This window comes from Lissotriton vulgaris, chromosome 5 (genome assembly GCF_964263255.1).
Source record: "Lissotriton vulgaris chromosome 5, aLisVul1.2, whole genome shotgun sequence".
In the NCBI taxonomy this organism is placed as follows: domain Eukaryota; kingdom Metazoa; phylum Chordata; class Amphibia; order Caudata; family Salamandridae; genus Lissotriton; species Lissotriton vulgaris.
This window is the reverse complement of record NC_141693.1, coordinates 563,528,867-563,549,429: the sequence shown is the minus strand read 5'-3', so window position 1 is coordinate 563,549,429 and position 20,563 is coordinate 563,528,867. Positions and strand designations below refer to the sequence as shown.

The window sequence follows — 20,563 nt, the reverse complement described above, 5'->3', positions numbered from 1 at the left end:
TCCTTTTCCTCTAACATGGGGCCTCACCCAGGAAAGCATTTGTCAGTCTGCAGAATGGCTCAGTGAGGTGGACACTTTCCAGTGAAACATGGAGCCATCTGCAGGTCATGGCAAAGGTAACCCAGTCTTCCATCTTTTAGAGATGACTAAATTGAGTAACACAACAGTAATACCTCTAATGTACAGTGCTTAGAAATGGAATAAATATGGCATGAAGGTCTATTTAAAAAAGTAGCGCTTAATTGCCTGCAACTCAATCATTTTTTCCAGGGCTTGATTAACATCGTGCACTCACAATGCACTGCTAATTACATCCAATGTTACATCACTCATGACATGTTCTATGACATAATTGATAACATCACAGCAACTTCTGAGATGACATCCTTGATGATGACTCTGTGTGGTGAGAGCACGAGGTATACAGAATTAAGTGTATGAGTTTTAGATCCTTGAGATAATTGTAATTGGTGAATTTCAGTGGTTTTGTTTGTTTAAAACGGTATATTTTAACTGCCCTTTTCACCCAAGTTTAACTTCCCTTTAACCCTTGGCTAAAAAAAAATGTGTACACAGACACACACACACACTCCCCACACACCACACACGCACCCTAGTTTCCATAGATGGAGTTTTTTGTTTTGTGAATAGCTTTGGCGCTGTTTGATTATTCTTCACAAAATGTTCTAAACTAGTGCACCAATCACACCACATGCGCGTATACACACGCACACACCACCCGACCCATCCCCCCTTCAGTTTTTCCATAGATGGAGAGTTTTTTGTCTTGTGAATAGCTTTGGCGCTGTTTGATTATTCTTCACAAAATGTTCTAAACTAGTGCACCAATCACACCACATGCGCGTATACACACGCACACACCACCCGACCCATCCCCCCTTCAGTTTTTCCATAGATGGAGAGTTTTTTGTTTTGTGAATAGCTTTGGCGCTGTTTGATTATTCTTCACAAAATGTTCTAAACTAGTGCACCAATCACACCACATGCGCGTATACACACGCACACACCACCCGACCCATCCCCCCTTCAGTTTTTCCATAGATGGAGAGTTTTTTGTCTTGTGAATAGCTTTGGCGCTGTTTGATTATTCTTCACAAAATTTTCTGAACTAGTGCACCAATAACTTCAGCAGCTCTCTGGAAAGTTTTGTTGTGATTTGTCAGGTGGGGGCTGAGAAAAAGGAGGGTTCCCAAAACCTGTTCCCCATGTCATTTCTCATATGGATTTTGAACACAACTACAGCCTGAACCGCTGAACGGAATTGAACAAAATTGACAGAAAGCAAGTTATCCAGTATTGGGGTATCTTTCATAGATTCACATGCTTTGAATTATCCCCGCTGACAAGGTGGGAGTCTCGCCGTACAATAAAACATATACATTATAGTCATAACACTATTGCACAATACGCTACTATGGACAGCAAAGTCACTACATTAGCCTATCTTAGTCCTTTTGTAAAAAGAACCAAACTTGGAACCCAGCCTCAGGCTGCAGCACCCTCTTAGAACCTTCCTCAGAGAGGCAAACCCTCAGATTTTCTACCGCACCTCGTGTGACAGGGAGTCTCCCTGAGCTCTGCTCAGTTTTCTTTACCTTAGCTACCTTTGTGAGCAGATATGCCTGACTCTTCAAAGAAAAGCTTATTTTTGCCTTGCTCTTCTTGTGGGGAGAAAAGATTACATTTTGAGGATCCACATAAAGAATGTATATATTATCTTTATCCAGCACACAAAGTCAAGGACTGCAGGATTTGTAGAAAATTCCCTGCCAAGACTCTAATGGACAGAGAAGGAAGACTTTTGGTTTGGCTGGAAAAACTGAAAGCTACATCGGATGTTGTTTCTCGAGATGGTGGCAGTGTAAGTCCTCAGGCGTCCACCCCTCAGGCCAAAAAAAGGGATAGATTTGGAGATCCCCCATAGCGACAGAATAAGACCCTGGAAAAATCTCAGTCCGAGACCGATCACCCTTCCTCTAACAAAGAGAAGCTTTCATTCTCTTCAGAGGTGAAAACTAGAGAAAAATCGAATATTTCACTAAAAACTGCCTCAAAACAACAGAAATCCCTTTCTGAGCCCCCGTCGACGTCGAAAAAAGTGCTGTCGATGATAATCTCATCAGAAGGGGAGTGATTCATCGACTAAGAAAATCCCATCATCGACGTAGGCACCATAGTCGAAGGCACCGTCTACTATTATTTCATTGCCTTCGATGATGCCAATCTCGTCAATGCTTCTTCGTGGTCTATTACATCCATGCCGACGACCTCACTGATTACAACATCGACGGTTTCTTCTATAATAGCTATTTTTACTAATACTGACTCACCGTCTATGTACATTTCGTCGATGCTTAAGCGCAAAAGACCTACATCTTTGCAGATTATGCCAGTTTTAACATAAAAATTGCCATCTTCAAGGCATTTTTACCAGGACGTTTCTCATATTTCACCATTACCTCATAGCCACTATCTGGAGGAGTCAGATGAAGGACCTTTTGGCCCAGGAATGTAATCCTTCTCAACTACGCCTACGGTTTTGCAGGCCGCGGATCCTTCTGTCCCGATCACGGTGCCTCAGGAGGTTGTGCCTACTCATTTGTCTCAAGATGATGACGGCGACACTGTGGCCGAAGATTGAGAGATACCAAATTCACCCACAACTGTGGATGAATGGGATGAGTACTTAATTCATACGCCATCCTCGCCAGTCCCTCTGGCGGTTGATTCCTCTCCGGAGGATATTAGAGGTTTTTATGCAATTCTGGAAAGGGCAGCAGCCAGGTTTCATCTTCCTTTATCGGTGAAGAAAACCGTGTGCTTTCTTTATGATTTTAAGGACCAAAGTAGGAAATCGGTTTGTTCAATCTCTATAATCGATCATATTTGAGAAGAAGGAACGAAAATAATGAAAATTTAATTTTCGATACCTTCGATTCTCTGAAGAATCGATAAAAAGTATAAAGTATCAGATGATGCTCCAGCTTGCCTATCTGGACACCCAAGACCAGATTTTGTTATTTCACTGGCGGCCCAACGGAAGTCCCCAAATCCATCCATTCCTATAACCGCGCCACCAGATAAGGATGGGAGACACCTGGATAACATTGGTAAGAGCTTTACCACCATGGCGGGTACGTCAGTTCGTACCACAAACTCTTTGACGATTCGAGGCAGATATGACCGCCAATTATGGTCGGACATTTCCCCTTACCTTGAATACCTACTGTATGACAAGAAAATGGAAGCAAAGAAAACACTTTTTGAAGGTGAAAGGGCTGCTTCAGAGATTACTGACATCTCTGGATCTAGCCTCCCTGGGCTTTAACAAACTTGCCGGAGCAGCAACCCTTAGACGACAGGGTTGGTTGAAATCCACCAACTTTCGCTCAGAGGTCCAAACAAAGATTTTGGACATGCCATTCGATGGTGATTTAATATTCGGGAAACATATTGATGAGGCGTTACAAGAAATCAAGGATACTGACACTGCAGGGCTCTTGGCACCTTACAATATAGAAAGACTCATTTTCGAAAAGTTAGAAGCAGAGGATCATACTCCTTTCGTGGTGGATATCAAAGATACCAAAACCAGGGCAATCAAGGACGATATGGTTACCAACAGCAGCAACAACAGCAGTCCTTTAGAAATCCCCCAGCTGCTGCTTATAGACAACAGAATAGAGGACGTCAACCTCAAGGCAGGGACTCTGCTAGAAAACAGTGACAATCTTTTAGCACCTGCAGCATATCTGCCACACCTGGTTTACAGGATTCCGAATGGATCCCGACATCTCAAAAATTGGGAAAGAATAACCACAGACTAGTGGGTTTTGGATATTATCAAATTTAGACAAACCCTGGAATTTGTCAACCCCCCCCCTTTCCTCATCCACCTTTGAAGAAGCATCCTCCACATCTTGCTGTTCTCAGAAAAGAAGTAAAAACCATGCTTTCGAAAGGAGCAATAGAAAAGGTGCTCCACTCTCAGATGGGGAAAGGATTTTATTCCCGCTTTTTTCTAATAAAGAAGAAGTCAGGGGAATGAAGGCCTATCCTGGATTTAAGTAAGCTGAACAAATATCTTCAAAAGAAATCGTTTCGCATGGTCACACTTCAAGAAATCCTTCAGATTCTGGACCATGCGGAATTCATGACCACATTGGATCTCCAGGATGCATACTTCCACATCCCAGTTCATCCCAAGCATCGGACATTCCTTCGATTTACTGTGGCAGGTGTACATTTTCAATTCAAAGTCCTTCCATTCGGCTTACGCTCAGCCCTGAGAGTCTTTACAAAATTCCTTGCTCCAGTGGCAGCTCATCTCAGACTTCAGGGCATACTATTATTCTCTTATCTGGACCATTGGCTTATAAAGGCTCCTTCCTTTCGACAGACTTCTCACGCAACGTCCACATGCCTACAAGTTTTTCAATCCCTAGGACTGTCACTGAACATTCAAAAACTAGTCCTTTGTCCTTCTAAAAGAATTCAATTTCTAGGGGCAATGATACTATCAAAGAAAAAGCATTCTTGTCCAAAGAAAGACAATCTCGCCTCACTTCTCTGGTGTCAGACCTCCTAAAAAGAAAGTTCACTTCTGTGAGGATTATCAAATCTTTTGTTGGGAACACTATTATCAGCAATTCTGCTAGTACCTCATACCCGTCTAAGGATGCGGCCGATTCAAGAGGAACTGGACAGTCGGTGGCTGCAAATCTCTGGGTCATTTGACGACCTAGTGCAAATAACTCCAGTTATGCGAGAAGCACTTACCTGGTGGATGTGCTCCAAGAATGCCTCAGTCAGGCTCACTTTTCAGCCTTCTAAACCGGACTTCATCCTCACGACAGATGCCTCCCTAGAGGAGTGGGGTGCATACCTTCAGGATCTTTGCATAAGAGGGAGATGGTCTGCTGCTATGGCGAAGATGCATATTAACTTTCTGGAGCTTCAAGCCATTATCCTAGCTTTGCAGTCTTTCCTCCCAAGGCTTCATGGGTCAACTTTTCTAATCAGAACCGACAACACCACTTGCATGCATTATCTAAACAAGCAAGAAGGTACCCGGTCTAACATCCTATCTCAAGAAGCTCAAAGTATTTGGGAATGGCTGCTTTCTCATGATATCAAAATCAAGGTGGGACATCTACCAGGGATCCACAACACTTTAGCAGACACTTTCAGCAGGGCCTCAAAGTCCTGTCACGAATGGGAACTGGATCAAACAGTTGGGGAGAATATATTTTAGAAGTGGGGCAATCCAAATCTGGATCTCTTTGCCTCCAGGAACAATCGAAAGTGCCCATTCTTTGCAAATTGGGAGCCAGAGAAGGGCTCTTGGGGGGGGGGGGGGGGGGGAACGCCTTCAAGATGAGATGGACGGGGATTTTCCGTTGATCCAAAGACTTCTGCGCAAGCTCATGATGGAACCATGCTGCATGATTCTAATTGCACGAGATGGCCGCGTCAACATTGGTTCACAGAGCTTCTCCTACTGTCCAAACGCAGACCATTCCATCTTCATGCAGTTCCAACCCTATTATCAATGAGCAAGGGCCAGATTCTTCGTTCTCGTCAAGTCCAATTACATCTTAATCTTTAAGGAGAATCATTTACCTCAAGACTGCACAGACGTGCTTGCTAGAGCAAGAGCTTCTCCTACCTTAAAAACCTATGCTCTAAAATGGAAACAATTCTGTTCTTGGTGTAGTAACAAGAATATACATCCTTTAAGATGTTCTCCTGACAAGATTCTGCCTTATCTTCTATTGTTATTTAAGTGTGGTCTCCGGTTTGCTTCGGTTAAGTTTCATTTAGCGGCCAACTCTACCTACAGGCGCTCTACGGGAGCGGAATCCCTTTGCTCTAATCGTTTGATTAAACCGTTTCTAAAGGGGCTTTTCAGAACTTTTCCACCTATCAGAGCTCCTTCTCCAGAATGGAGGCTTAATTTGGTGCTGCAGCAGCTCATGAAGCATCCATTTGAGCCTGTTCTCAAAGCTGACTTAAAGTACCTCTCCTGGAAAACAGCGCTTCTAGTGGACCTCACCTCTGCTCGGAGAGTCCGTGAAATCCAGGTTTTCACTATCAAGCAACCTTATTTGAAATTTACCAATGACTATGTCCTTCTCAGAAATAATCCTACGTTTATTCCTAAAGTTCCCTCTACATTTCATCTTAACGAGCCTGTTATATTGCGCTCTTTCTTCCCCAATCAGTCTTCCTCTGCTGAGAAATCTTTGCATACCTTGTATGTCAAAAGGTTTCTAAAATTCTACATTTCACGTACTGTGTCCATCAGAAAATCAGACCAATTATTTATTTCCTATGGTGGTCAAAAGCCAGGAACAGCTGTGACGAAGTCCACCATCGCAATGTGGATTGCATCTATTATCCAATTATGCCATTTTAAAGCTGGACATCCTTTATCAAATAAACCTGACGCTCACTCTACAAGGGCAGTGTCTTCATCTATTGCTCTTTTTGCTGGAGTACCTTTGGAAAAAAATTGCCGTGCTGCAACCTGGAAGAATGTGCACACATTTACAATGCATTACTGCCTTGATCTTGCAACAGAGGCTGAATCGGCAGTGGGTCAAGCAGTGTTACGAAACATTTTTAAGTAAGTTAAGCCTCTGTAAGAAAGTGGTTATAGCTTTACAGAAAAGTGTTTAATATATAGATATGTTTATTTTGATGCATATGTATATGATATTTCTCTTGTTAGGGTTCAAATACGTACTGCACTACTATATTGGTTTTTACAAGGTATCTATTGACTTTGCTTATGATACCCACCATCCACTATACAACCAAGTATTATTTATTGCTAGCTATTCTGATTCTAAGCATGTGAGTCTATGAAGTTATCCAGTATTGGTATCTTTCATAGATTCACATGCGACCCACCCTCCTCCCCGGAGAGGCTTACCTTATCTCTAAGACATACTTACTGTCACTTGTGCTAAGAAAATCTGAGGGTTTGCCTCTCTGTGGAAGGTTCTAAGAGGGTGCTGCAGCCTGATGGGCTGGGTTCCAAGTTTGGTTCTTTTTACAGAAGGACTAAGGAAGGCTAATGTAGTGACTTTACTGTCCATAGTAGCCTATTGTGTAATAGTGTTATGACTATAATGTATATGTTTTATTGTACCGCGAGACTCCCACCTCATCGGCGGGGATGATTCTAAGCATGCGAATCTATGAAAGATACCAATACTCGATAACTGAAGTTACAGGTAAGTAACTAGTTTTCTTCTTGGTCCAGAAAGGGCTCTTTTTGTATTTTGGTGCAAATCCGTTCAGTAGTTTGGAGTTACTAAAGGAAAAAGTAATATGGATGTCGAGGGACGCGAACCCCCTACGGATTCTATATATTTCTTAGTGAGATCTGATTGGCCGCCAACACTTAAATAAACCAGGAAGTGTTAGCAGCCATTTTAGGATTCGAGACTGAGCCATAGTCTGAAAAAAGTTCAAAAAAAACCCAAAAAGGGTAGAGTAGGAATACCCGACCCCCTAGGCCACGTGGTGGGGTCCCAATTAGACCCGCCGGGGGCCAAAAAGTAAAAAGAAATTGTTTGGTAGGATTTGCGAATCCACTGTAACATTGAAAAAGCGCTGGCTATCGTGCTTGTTTTATATATGCCCACTAGATGGGCTAGGTCCAGGAGGTTGAATCAATTATAATGGGGGCATGCCTAGCTGCCCTCCCCAGGCCAGTCTCAGCTCCTAGAACTCCATCCCCAAGCTTCCAGCTAATGGGGGAGGGGGTGCCACATGACTGCTCCTCCCGGGCTGATTTCGGGACAGTCACCCCCGGGGCCTACCCATAGACATATAGGGAGAGGGGGACACGCGGCCCCCTTCCCGAAGCCAATAATGGCCCTGGAATCTCCATCCCAAGGGCCAAGCTCCTGCTATGTCCTAGGGTGCCCACCCCGGGACATAGTTGTTTGCCTGCCCGCACTAGTGTGGGCAGGGAAATCTTCTATTTGCTAAAAAAAAAAAAAACAGCAGGGCACGGAGATGGGGTCTGGCCAGAGTAGGGGGGATGCGTGCCCCCTCACCTGGGTTGGCTGTTTTGGGGAGGTAGGCCACAGGCCCTGGCCCCTAGGCCCTGCGGCCAACCCCACACTGTGCACAGCCAAAGCCCATGTGCAATGAGGGGTTTACATCATGCTGGCCAGGCCCTGCGGCTAACCCCTCGCTGCACACGGCCTTTGGCGTGAGGTTGGCTGTATGTGGGGGGAATTGGAATTTCACTGAAAAAAACAAAGATTACAGGGACAATATAGTTAGCTCCGCATTTCATATGCACAAAACCATACAAATTAAGCCTTTATAGATAGTTATCACAAGTATTTATAACTTGTGCCCTAAGGTAACTCTAACTCGCGCCCTCGCCATGCACTGCTAATTCCCCACATACTACATCACCCATGACATCTTCCATGACAATAATATTACTGCAACATTTGCTCTACATTTATTGATGAGGAAGCTGGGCATGGCATGAGCATGAGCTATAGTTACTTGAGATAACTCTAACTGCTGAATTTGTATGGTGTTTTGCGTGGAAAATTTGAACCTAACTATAACGTCCCTGAAACTTTTGGGGTTTTTTGTGTGAAAAAACGCCCGCGCTCTCTCTCGCTCTCTCTTTTTAAGCAAAAAACAGTGCTTTGCAGAAAAATGTTGACAAAAAAATATTGTGTGTGGCATAGTGCAGGGTCTTTGTGTGAGGAAATGGTGGTGCAAGCTGCCGTGGCCTCTTAAGGAGGGCCTGGGCACTTATTTATTTACAAATTAAGCACGGAGAGGCACCTGGAACAGGGCTTCTATGTCCTGTTTATGGGTGCCCCAGAGCAGGAATCTGTTGTGTTCTCTTACGCCGTGCAAGTTTAACCAGATAAACCAAGTTGCCCCACCTTGAATAATGTGCCGAGGAGAGCATCTGATATCTGCTATGTAATATCTGGAGGAATATAACATTAAGAAACCAATACTGTTCAAATAGAGGAAAACTCATATTTGAAAGCGGCGCCGCCCTTAAAGAACAAATGTTCTGAATGTTTTAAAGGGGGTGAATATGTTGCATTGGTTAGGAGTGCCCTCGGGTGGCCTTTATGTGTATAGCAATTTCATTTTGATTGTAGTGCGTTTCCATTAATTATTTAAATCCCAACACCTGCTTCTAATTTTGTAACTGAAGCATAACATTTTAGTAATGTTTTGTGGTTTTCATTGTTGACACTTGATGTGAAGTTTAGAATACAAATTTTCCAACATTAGATATTTCGAAAAAAACACTGGATTGAAAAGAAAACAGGGTTGCATATTATGTGCGCTGAGAATTAAATTTTTTAAAAGACGCATATAAGATGTAAATTAAATAGTGTGTGTGTGCTTGTATGTACGCACACACATGTATATATACCCTAGTGGCAGCCTTCAATAGTTCGTTCTAGCTAGGGCCTCGTTTCCATAGGAAATGTTTTTTGATTTGCCTGTATCATTGGCACCATTCTCACTAAAGCTGCTGTCTGGTAAGTTTTGGGGTGATCCGTTAAGCAGGGGTTAAGAAAAGCTGTCTGGTAAGTTTTGGGGTGATCCGTTAAGCAGGGGTTAAGAAAACAGGGGGTCCCCAAACACGTTTTCCCCATGTTTATTCCTGTAGGGATTTTGAACAGGACTACAGCGCGAACTGCTGGACAGAATTGCACTGAATTTGGCAGAAAGCTATCTGTTGATCCAGAAAGAGTCATTTCTGGGATTTGGTTTAAATCCGTTCAGTAGTTTGCGATATAAAGCGAAAAACAAATTTGCATATCTGATAGCCTCCGTGCTGAAATGTGATTGCCTGGCAACACTTAAACCGGGAAGTGTTAGCAGCCATCTTAGTATTCTGCTTCAGCAAAGTCCCACAGAAACGTAAAAAATAAAGAAAATAGAGCAGGGCAGAAATACCCTGACCCGCTAGGTGTGGTGAGGGGGTTAAAAACAAATCAGATTTGCAGCAAAAAAGGGGCTGTCTCACACACTTGTTTTTTTTCCTTCCCCCCAGGCTAAGAAAAGGGGGTGTGCCTAGAACTCCCCCCATGTCTTTTTAGCTCTAGGGGACACCACTTCCATGAGGAATTATTATAAAATGGGAGAGGGGATGTGCGGACCCCGCGTCCCCCTCCATGGACTCTTCTGGGCCCTGAAGACCACCCCCCTCCCTGAGGCTTTATTTAAAATATTGGAGGGGGCGCGCAAACCCCTCTATGGGCTCTTTCGAGCTCTGTGGACCCCAGTGACCATCTCCTTCCCGGGTCCAGCAATTGAAATAGATGAGGGAGGGGGGCCATATACAGCCCCCCTCCTGAAACATATACGGCCCCAGGGACCAGCACTTCACCAGAACTTGCGCAATAAAACAAGGAGGGGGGCCTCCTGACCCACTCCGTGGGCCCTTAATGGGCCTGGGGACCATTCACACACCCAAGCACTCACACACGGATACTCACAGCAGTTCAGCCACTCACATAATATATGCTAGAAACAATATCACTCATTAGTAGTACACAAAGTATACATATGTAAGTTTTGTAGTAGCTTAGTATATCTGTTTAACACTCATAAACTTTTAGAAAACACTTTGCTGGATGATATCAGTGATGTTATCACTGATGACATTTGAGATGTAATGAGTGATTTAATATATGCGGTCATAAGCAGTACATTGCGGGGTTGCGTGAGTTTTGCCTTTTTCTGCTAGTTTTTCTGCTCTTTGTTTTGGCTTTCGTGCTTGTTATTCTGCCCTCTGTTTTGCCTTTTCTGCTTGTTTTATGTGCTCTGTTGTGCTTTCTTTTACAATGGGGGAGGGGGCCGAACGGCACCCCTCCCGGGGATCCCATCCCCCGGCCAAATTTCAATTGGGGAGGGGGGATGTGCAGACCACTTCCCCAGACTTATTTTGACCCCGAGGGCCCAATCCCCTGGGGCCTGGCCACGTCTACCTGGGTGCCCTGGCCTCACCCGGACACCCAGTGTGTATCGTTTGGGACCGCAGGGAGCCTCATGACCCCTACGGTCACTGACTGCTCCCTACATTCTGCGGGAGCTGGCATTGCTCCTGCATGCACGGAATGGCTAGACATGCAGCTCCCTGTGTGCTGGAGCAATCACTTAATCTGTTTCCCTGTCCACATGACAACAGGCAGGGAAACAGATGAAAATTCCGCTCCCAGTAAGTTGGTTGAAACAGAATTCGTGTTTGGTTTTATGTGCAGGAGCTGTGATAGCTCCAGCCAAGCAAAATCAAACAAAAATAGTCTCCCCCCTTCATTACTATGCAGCCACGGAGAGGTGGTGGTTCCCCGGGCTGTGTATGGCCTGGTAGGGGGGACAGCATGCCTCCCCCATTCTTTAAAATGTATTTTGCCCTGGAGAGGGGGTGAACCCCGGGGCATAGGTAATCGTGGGGGGGGGGGGGGTTCCGTGTGGCCCCTCTATTTTATTTTAATTGAAGTCCCAGGGAGATTGGTGGTCTCTGGCGCCCTTAGAGGCCTTAGAGCCCAATGGAGGGGGATCCACCATCCTCCTTAATTTCAATAAAACCACAGGGAGATGGTGGTCCCCGGGGCACATAAGACCCTCAGGAGACGAGCTCCGTCCTTTAGTTTTGTTTAATCAATATGCATGCCCCTGGAACATGACCCACCCGGGGGCTTTATTGAAAACAAGTGCAGGAGCTCAAGTTTTTGTTTTTGAAAAAAATGTTGCTGCATAATTTGCAAATCTGTCACAATTTTCACTGCAAAAATGACAAAATAAATGCTTTTTAGCCCTAGTGGGTTCCTCTGGGGACGAGCTGAAGTCGTATCTACATACAACTGCATTTTCATTATTCATCGCCTTTTGTGGAAACCTGTATACTGGTATGTTGGGAGGATTTTGACAGGTGTTTGAAGCAGTTATCACATACAGGAATAGTTCGTCCCTCCCCCAAGCTATGTGTACTTGTGCCAAATTTGCAATTTGCTAATTTCTGATTTATACAATTGATTGTTTGCTATGACCTTTGTTAACTTTCTGTTCACTTCAAAGAATCTTTAAATAGCAGAATTCCAGTTGTTAGAGTTTGTGAAGATGGTAAATTCATGCCTGACAAAATCATGGTCAAATTGCAATTTTTATTCCAGGACAAACGGTCAATGTTTTGCAGTCATTGAAGAAGATGAGCATGGAGATATCACTTATTCTAAGGGTTGCATGAAGTATGAAGGATCAGACTTCCAGTGTAAGGTAAGGCTAAAAATATCCCTTCTTGGATCTTAAAGTACTTTAGCAGGAAGCAACGGTATGGGAAGATTCTGGGAAGTTGCAGAATGTATATTCACTCCAAGTCACAAAGCAACAGGAGAGAAGCAAGGTGTGAGTTCAGGTTTCTTGTTTGCATAGTGGATGTTTACCTACTATGCTACAGTGCCTCTCTGGTGTGAAGCCTCAAATGTCTCTTTGGAAAGCACATATTAGCATATTTCTGCACTACTGCATTCATGATCTATTCCAGAATACATTTCTTTATGGAGTGAAATCAGACTCATTTAGAATTAGAAGCATAGAGTACTTCGGTTGCAGAAACAAGCTGATGTGAAAGTTGTAATAGTCGTTTGTTCTTTAGAGCAGGTAGCAGGTGCAGCGCTAATGCCCCCGTCACAAGCATCCTGTGATAAGTTGAGTAAATGAGATGCAAAGGAGGATGCAGCATCTTATAGCAAAATTTGAAACACGGAGTACATCCTCGCCAAAGAGTTTGGGTCAGCCCACAAAAACCAATATGTTGATGCACATCTGCAAATCTAGTATGTTGAACCTCCTTGTTGAAGCATTGTTCCCTGAGACGTTGCGCCCCATTGAATGTGCACCTGGATGTCAATTTCTTTATTGACTGCTCCAGACTCTTACAGTCAGTAAATCGCCATTCTTATTAAAATCAGTGTCTTATCCCAGAAGATTCTTAACTGCTTTCTCTCAGGCAGTTGTGACCAAAATAGCTACTAGCTATCACCCATCCAGAGACAAACCTGATCTATTACCAACGGTAATTTCTTTAATCTCCAACCCTTCCTGGAGACATTAAACACGTAGATCCCTCAAGTAATCTGCAGATTTTTACAAGGTAGGTCAAAAAGCCGCGCTCCAGATACTGTTTATTTGAGGTCATGTAACGGTCCTAAACTTAGGCGTCTCAACTTATCATGGTTGTCGTTGTGTATTACTGAACTCTTTACGGTCCATGTTCGTGTGTTCATCTATGAGAACCTGACCTGTATATAATTTCTGCGTAATTGTGCAGTTCGCGTACTAGCCAGGTCTTATGAGACCTCAGATACTGTTTCTTTGGACCGAAAGTTGCTGAATGTTACCTTACAAATGTTAATTTCCACCGTTTACATTTAGACATTCTATTCTTTTCCACTAACTTTGGCTCATTTTGGACTTCCATCGGACAATTTAGCTCACCTGATTACAAGCCTTGAAAAAGTCCTTGTGTAGGACGAAACACGTGTTGGTGATGTTTAATCCTGCTGGAACGACCTGTGCTTTGGAATCACAAGAATAAAGATTGAAAATTAAAACAAGTGGACTATATCCTAGAACTCGATCATTGCCATTGAATGCTATCTTATATTTGTTTTGGTGTTTACTCTACAAATACTAGAGTTTCACTTACTGGGGGCTACCTAATTTTGCTCCAATTATTACAAATATTGTCTCATAGGAGTGCTATCCTCTTTAATTTGTTTGGTTCATGTGACACACTTTATAGTGTGCGCTGACGGCATCTTCAGGTGGTAGGTGTCTTGAGGTTTTATGGCACCCTAAAAAATTACTTTTCTCTTGATACAATGTGTACTTAACATAAAGACAAATAACAACTGTTATATTGGGTGTTGTGCAGACATTTCCCTTTCGGGAACACTACCGCCTTTTGCTTTGTTTCTAGTAGGTCAAAAAGTAACCTGCTGGTGATTCTACCTATTTTTAGGTCTCGCCTCTCAATGCGCAAGCGCATGAAGAGGCGAGACTATAGCGTCTTAAACAGACTTTACCTAACTGGGCGATTTGGTGCTGTGCCCATGGCTTTTAGGTCAATGCGCAAGCGCATTGACCTAAAATGCGCGTGCACATCACCAAATCGCCGTCTGTTCCCTCAGCCGCACTCCTCCCACACCTTTGAAGTGAAGCTTAGCTTCACTTCAAAGGCCCCTGCTGCTTTCACACCCTCTCCCCGCTCCGCCCCCTCCCCTGCCCGCCGTGTCGCATTTCTCCTCCACCCTCCCCACAGCAATGCCCTCAAGTGTCCGGGAGCCCGCGTCTGTCATCGTCTTCTTTTAAAGCAAAGGGGCTATTGTTGGGAGACGTCTGCAGACTGTGTCCAGGAAACGGCCTTTTCCCAAAATACACCCGAATAGCGGGCTTCATTTGGACAAACGGGACGGATATTTGCGAAGAGTGTACACATATTTATTTTACACTCCAGGGGAACACTTGTTCTAGTGTGTACCGTGTGCACAGCAAGCCGTTACCTGCGCACACACGCCCACGGACACGCACACAATGGTGCAAACGCGCGCGAACAGACACATACAGAGAAACACACTCGCACGCATATAGACACACATACACTACACACAATAGCACGCACAATCACATTAACGCAGGCACGTGCGAGCACACATACACACGAACATACATGTCGTTTTGCAAAGAGACTCCCACAGATGATGATAAACACCCGCAGGCACGCATTCACACGGAAACAGTCGCAAACACACAAACACTTCTACAACAGCGCTTCTCGGTTTTTCCCGATCGAGAGGAAGCAGCAGGTGGCGCAGTTGAGCCGCGTTTGAGAGAGCCAGAGAGACGAGGAACGAGGCGCCCGGAGCAATGAACGGGTCGGCGTCCTGTGTTCTGAAGAGCGCTCCGCCTTGCTTCGTCTTCTCACCCTTTTTCACCCCCCAAGAGCAGCTTCAAGGGTGGCATCAAGGGCACCGTGACTGCGTGTTCGCGGCAGGAGCCGCTAGAGTCACCGGCTCCGCAGGACTGAGAGCCACATCACCGGTCCGCAGCAACGGTCAAGAGCCTGGAGCTGACCCACTGCACAGCACAGCACCGCATTGTATTACGCTCCGGGCTGTCCCCGTCCCCCCGCCCCACCCCGGATTGCTCTCGGACTTGCCCTCTCGAGGGGGCTGCGAGAGGGGGAGCTGGAGCACTGCAACTGCACTGCAACCAAGTGATAGGGCGGCACACCTGGTCTTCCCTGCCCCTGCCCTGCCTTTCCCCCGCCAGCTCTCTTATCAATAACAGATAAACATTTGTCCTCAAAGGAATAATTTTAAATATTTTTCAAACAAATTACTAGTGTCACCATAAGTGATCACACATTCATACGAGGCAAGGCGGATATAAATTCTTATTGATTTTTATTCTCTTTTTTCTTTCAACAACTTAATTTGTTAAAAAATTGTTCATCAGAATTTTGGCTTGGCAACAGAAATACTACAACAATTTATAATTTTTCGTGTAGTAAACAACACCTCATGCTAAACACATGGATCCAACAAAGTACCACGTGAGAGACAATTTCTCAAAATAATACGCTTTTCATTGACATAAACACATATTATATCAATAATAGCAAGACGGTGTTAGGCGTCGACGTTTCGGTCCTTCTCCAGAAATTACTTCCACAGGACCATCCTCAGGACCAGTTGCACAATCAAATCTACAGATAAATATGAATATCAATACATAAAAAATATAGGTACATAAAAACCTTGCCTACCAGGTATCGTCTTCTCACCAAAAGAAAAACCAAAGGGAAACAAACCACCCTAGTGTAGTTTAACGTGTATAGAAATCATCACCAAATGTGCCCAAAAAATCAACCTTAAAAAGACATGCTAACCCAGTGTAACATATACATGCCATCACATAAAAATCTCAAAGAACACTTAAGATAAAACCTTACCAAGCCCCACCAGCCGGTGGATGCGAGGATTTACTGATCAGAAAAACTTTCCAAAACCTGAAAATCGAAGAACATGCTATTAAGCTAGGACTTCTGGCTAGACCACATATATGAGGAAAGATGCAAACATGCGCTATACTCACAAACTATGTGACAATGTCCTGCCAATGGATCGACAAAAACGCTGTAATCACAAAACAACACACCCCATATTATGTCAGCTAGGAGGGAAGATCATACCATCCATCAACCTCCACCTCACCAAAGATGTGCGAAGGACCCAATACTCACAATCGAATTAAACGAGATGCTTTCAAAACACCTAAAAACGGAGAGAAGCGTTAATTACACTTCTGAACGGAATTAGGGTCTAGACTGTATATTGGCCATGGTAGCTACTTGAAACAACCAGAGGGGATACTCACTGAATGTACGGGGACCTGCAATCCTAGACTACCTCACGCCTCGATAATACGGGACCGCCGCCCGTGGCACTTCCGTGTTTATAAACTCAGTGCGCTCCTACGCGATGACGTATAACGTCATTCACGTCATATTCAATGCAAAATTAAACAACTGAACTCCGTGACTGGAAGACTAAAACAGTGGCATATCATGGTATAAAAACAACAAGAATGAGTGTCTGCTTAGCCTACAGTATAAAAAATAGGCTAGATTTATAAATCATAAATAGTGCAAACGGCGGCCATATTACAGTAGGTTAAACAACCCCAAACGGGACCAATTAATCATACAATAAAGATGCAGCCAAATATGTTGAAAATTCTACTAATAAAATAATGCACCAAACAGCGAAAAATAGCTCATTCTCTGCAATAACAGACCTCCACTAGGATCAAAGACCGGGGGTGGCATGAATGGCGGCCATCTTAAAACGGGTTGAAAACCTATGATGTCAGTCTATTCCTAACAGTGAGTAAAAATCAGATGTATAGCGAATTACAATGTAGCTATAGTATGCCATTCCAGAACGGAGTTTAGCCCATTCTCCACAGTATTACACGTCCAAATCCATTTGTTTTCCCTCAAGGTGAGTAGACGATTCACATTGTGGTATCTTTTTGTACATTTGATAACTTCTATGACAAACCACAACATTTCATTAGGTGAGTGTGACATCTGATGATAATGTTCAACAAGTGGAGCAGTCATGACTTTACACCTCTTATCAAGGCGCAAGTAGTGAAGGGGCACGGCGCAGCGCGGGAGCAACCTGACACCGGACCGGACCGGACCAGAGTTCAACCAGCCGGCAACCAACAACTAGTAGCCAGCGACCCGCAACCAGCCCGGCAGGTGAGGCAATCCATTCCTCAGTCTCCTCAACCATCTCACAGCCTGTTTTAGTTGTCTATCCACCAACTTGCCCACTGGCAGACGCTCAAAGACTGTTCAAAACTTAAAGGGAAAGAAAGGGGCCTCGATGTGAGCAAGCAGCATCGGCGGAGGTCGTGCCCCCCACCCCCACCCCTGTGCCCACCCAGAGCTGAACTTAGGTCAGTGCCTTACTTCTACTCCCTTCCTTATCCCACACTCTAATTGGCTAGCCCAGAACTCCAGAACCCTATGAGTGCAGCCATCGCCTTCTGCAGCCAAAACAGCAAACAGCTGCAGTAGCTCCGTAGCAGCTATCTTAACCTACAGCCACCTTAACCTATACGCCGCCCTAGTTGTCCTTTCTCTGCGGCAAGGTCATATCACAGTGGCGGAAGAGCCCCGGTCCTGAAGAAAAAGCTGTCCAGTAGCTGTAAGGCTAACTCTAGCAGGGCACCAGTACGGTACCTGGCACTCAGCCATGGGGGGCAAAAGGAAGGGCCGCCAGCCAACATCCCCGGAAAAAAGTCCCACGATTCAATCACCCATCAGCAAGACTACTCGGATGACAAGGAGTAACTGGCAGCCCAAATGAAAAATCACTTGAGGCTGACCAAAGAGGGTCGATTATAAACTTTTTTTTTTAAAAAGGACCCCCCAAACAGCATCCCTGACATCACGTTGACCGCCACTTCAGGTATTCTAAGCCCGGTTCTACACTGCAGCACAAACGAACACATCAGACGGCTGCCCAACTCCATCGGCACCCCTAAAGCTGGGACGCCCCTTCATGAGGAATCAAGGACTGAGCCGGAAAAGGTTGATGTAGCCCACGATCAACTGCAACCTAATCTATCGGCAGGTCAATTTAGGGTCGGCTCTCCCTTCCAGCCTACAGGCGAGACGCAGGTCACTACAACCAGTAAGACCACAGACTCAGCACCTCTTAAAAGTGGTTCCATCGAAATGACAACAGCGCAAATCCATCAGTTTGAAGCCCTTGCCCCATCCTCTCAGACCTCGAGCACAAATACTTTCCAGCATGAACATGAATCCGAACATGAGCACTAGTCCCCTAACCCGATGGTCCCCAAACTAGACTCCCCTGACCCACTGGTGCCAGCTGCTGGGGAGCCCATAGGATCATTCCTCTACAATCTAGGCTTTTAAACAGGCACTTGAGTTCTGGGCTGCACTCTTAACTCCGCTCTTCAACTACACCTACTTGACCGCCGCAACCCCGGACTCTTGGAGGGGCTCAATACTATTTCCTATCTTCAAAAAAGGTGACCGTCTACAGCCGTCAAACTACAGGCTCATTGCCCTGAACAAAAGATTGAAAGAACCCTTGACCTAACCCCAATTTCACTGTGGCCCCCGGAATCTCCACGGCCTCACACAATGAAAGCTGACTATTTTATCTGCAATAGTAGCACAGACACGATCACTTAGAATCCATCCCAGTTGGAGACAAACCTCGCCACCAACAAAGCACTTTTGTGGCAATCAACCAAGATGGAACTACAGATAGACCTACAGGCAATAGCCGGGCGTTTGACAGATATAAGCTGCAAGGTGGAGTCCCTGGCTAATAGGATCTACCAACATGAGCTTTCCAATCAGGGGGTCTGCTCCTGTCGTTGCTCAGTCCTCATCGTGAAATGGGCTTCCTTGCCCGAGTTTCTAGCTGAAATTATGGAAATAGCGAAAGGGAGAACTGCGGCACCAACGGTAACAAACAAAGAAGAGCGAGCAAAGCACATCAGTTACTCCCCGAAGGAGACACAGCCATCTTGGGCCCCATCGGGGAAGGATATAGCCGACAACGGCAAATTCGCGGAGTACACGTCCGCCAAGTTAGACACCAGTCCCTTACTATCAACAGGCCGTCAAAGCCCAATTCATAAGGACAGCGAAGTCTCCGGAACAGTTAGGCAGGAAGATCTGTCAGGCATAGCAGACATACAGAATCCCCCCTTATCAAGAAGAGCAAAAAAGAAGCTAAAAAAGCAACAGAAAAAAACAAAGCTAAAAGTGAGACAGTCACAACTATTGAAGTCCAAACAACCACCTTTGAAAGAGGGAACAAAAGCAACCCAGCTTTATCCAATATTTACGGACAAAAACTGGGGCAAAAGGATTCCCTCAGTCCCCTCCCCACAGGAAGACCAACACAAACAAACCATAATTTTAAGTACCTCGAGCACAAAGGGGGAAAAGCTACTAGCAATACAAAGCATCCCTATGGCAAACCAGCCAACGGCCGGAACAAGCCCTTCAGTCACAAAACGGCCCACAAAGTCACCTCCGGCCAAACCCGTGTTACCCGCGGCCAATTTTCAAATAACTCCACTGAGTATTCACCCCCCTACCAGGTCCAACGACGATCAATACATCAGGTGGCAAGGAGGCCCTCCTCCAACCCCCCAAGGAAGTGACAGGTCAGCAACCACCCCAGCAGCACCAGCTACACAAAAGGGAGACGAGGTTCAACTCGAGAGTGCACCAGCAGTCATTTATGAGGTGGTTCTGACTCCGAGATTTTGCAGCAAGGGAAATCACGACATCTTGAACAGGAGCAACCTTCTACGTCTATTTAAACATCTAGACACCCTGGACAAGACACAAACAGGGGATATAGAATGGGTGAAATTCGAGTCCTTGAAAGGAGACACCCATGGCGACTCTACCGTGGTGGGATTGAAGAATAAAGAAACACAACAAGCCATCGTGAAAAATTCCATCATACTCGCGGAGTGGGGTATCAAAGTTCAGACAATATTGCCTCCAAAATATCCACTTGTCTTGGCTCCGGACAGTGGGAGAAAGGCCACTCGATCGGTCCTGCAAGGGACAACCAGCTTGGGATCCTCAAACAGAAGCCAGACTGGTCAAAGGGTCCCATTGGGAATTAGAATCGTATGTGAAAACAATCAACGAGTCATACGCACCATCTCTCCTATCCCTGCGCAAAAGGGATCCGCAAGCTGGAGGACACAGCATTCCTAACCGCCACAACTGCGAGTCCCTCAGAGGGGATGCCAGGCTCGGAACCACTGTGAAAACACAATTTACCGTAATCTCCTGGAACATAGCAGGGATTAGCAAAATTGGAAACAATGATAACCTAAAGCAGTTCCTGGAAAGTGGAGACATAATCTGTCTCCAAGAAAC

General features: G+C 45.1%; 1 protein-coding gene across 1 annotated transcript in view; it reads left to right on the top strand.

Moving 5' to 3' along the window:
* BMPR1A (bone morphogenetic protein receptor type 1A) overlaps positions 1-20,563 on the top strand; it is a 556,231-nt gene that overhangs the window by 426,535 nt on the left and 109,133 nt on the right. The window contains exon 5 of the mRNA XM_086922023.1: positions 12,213-12,315. Within this exon, the coding sequence (XP_086778149.1) occupies positions 12,213-12,315 (103 nt within the window). The remainder of the gene's footprint in view (positions 1-12,212; positions 12,316-20,563) is intronic.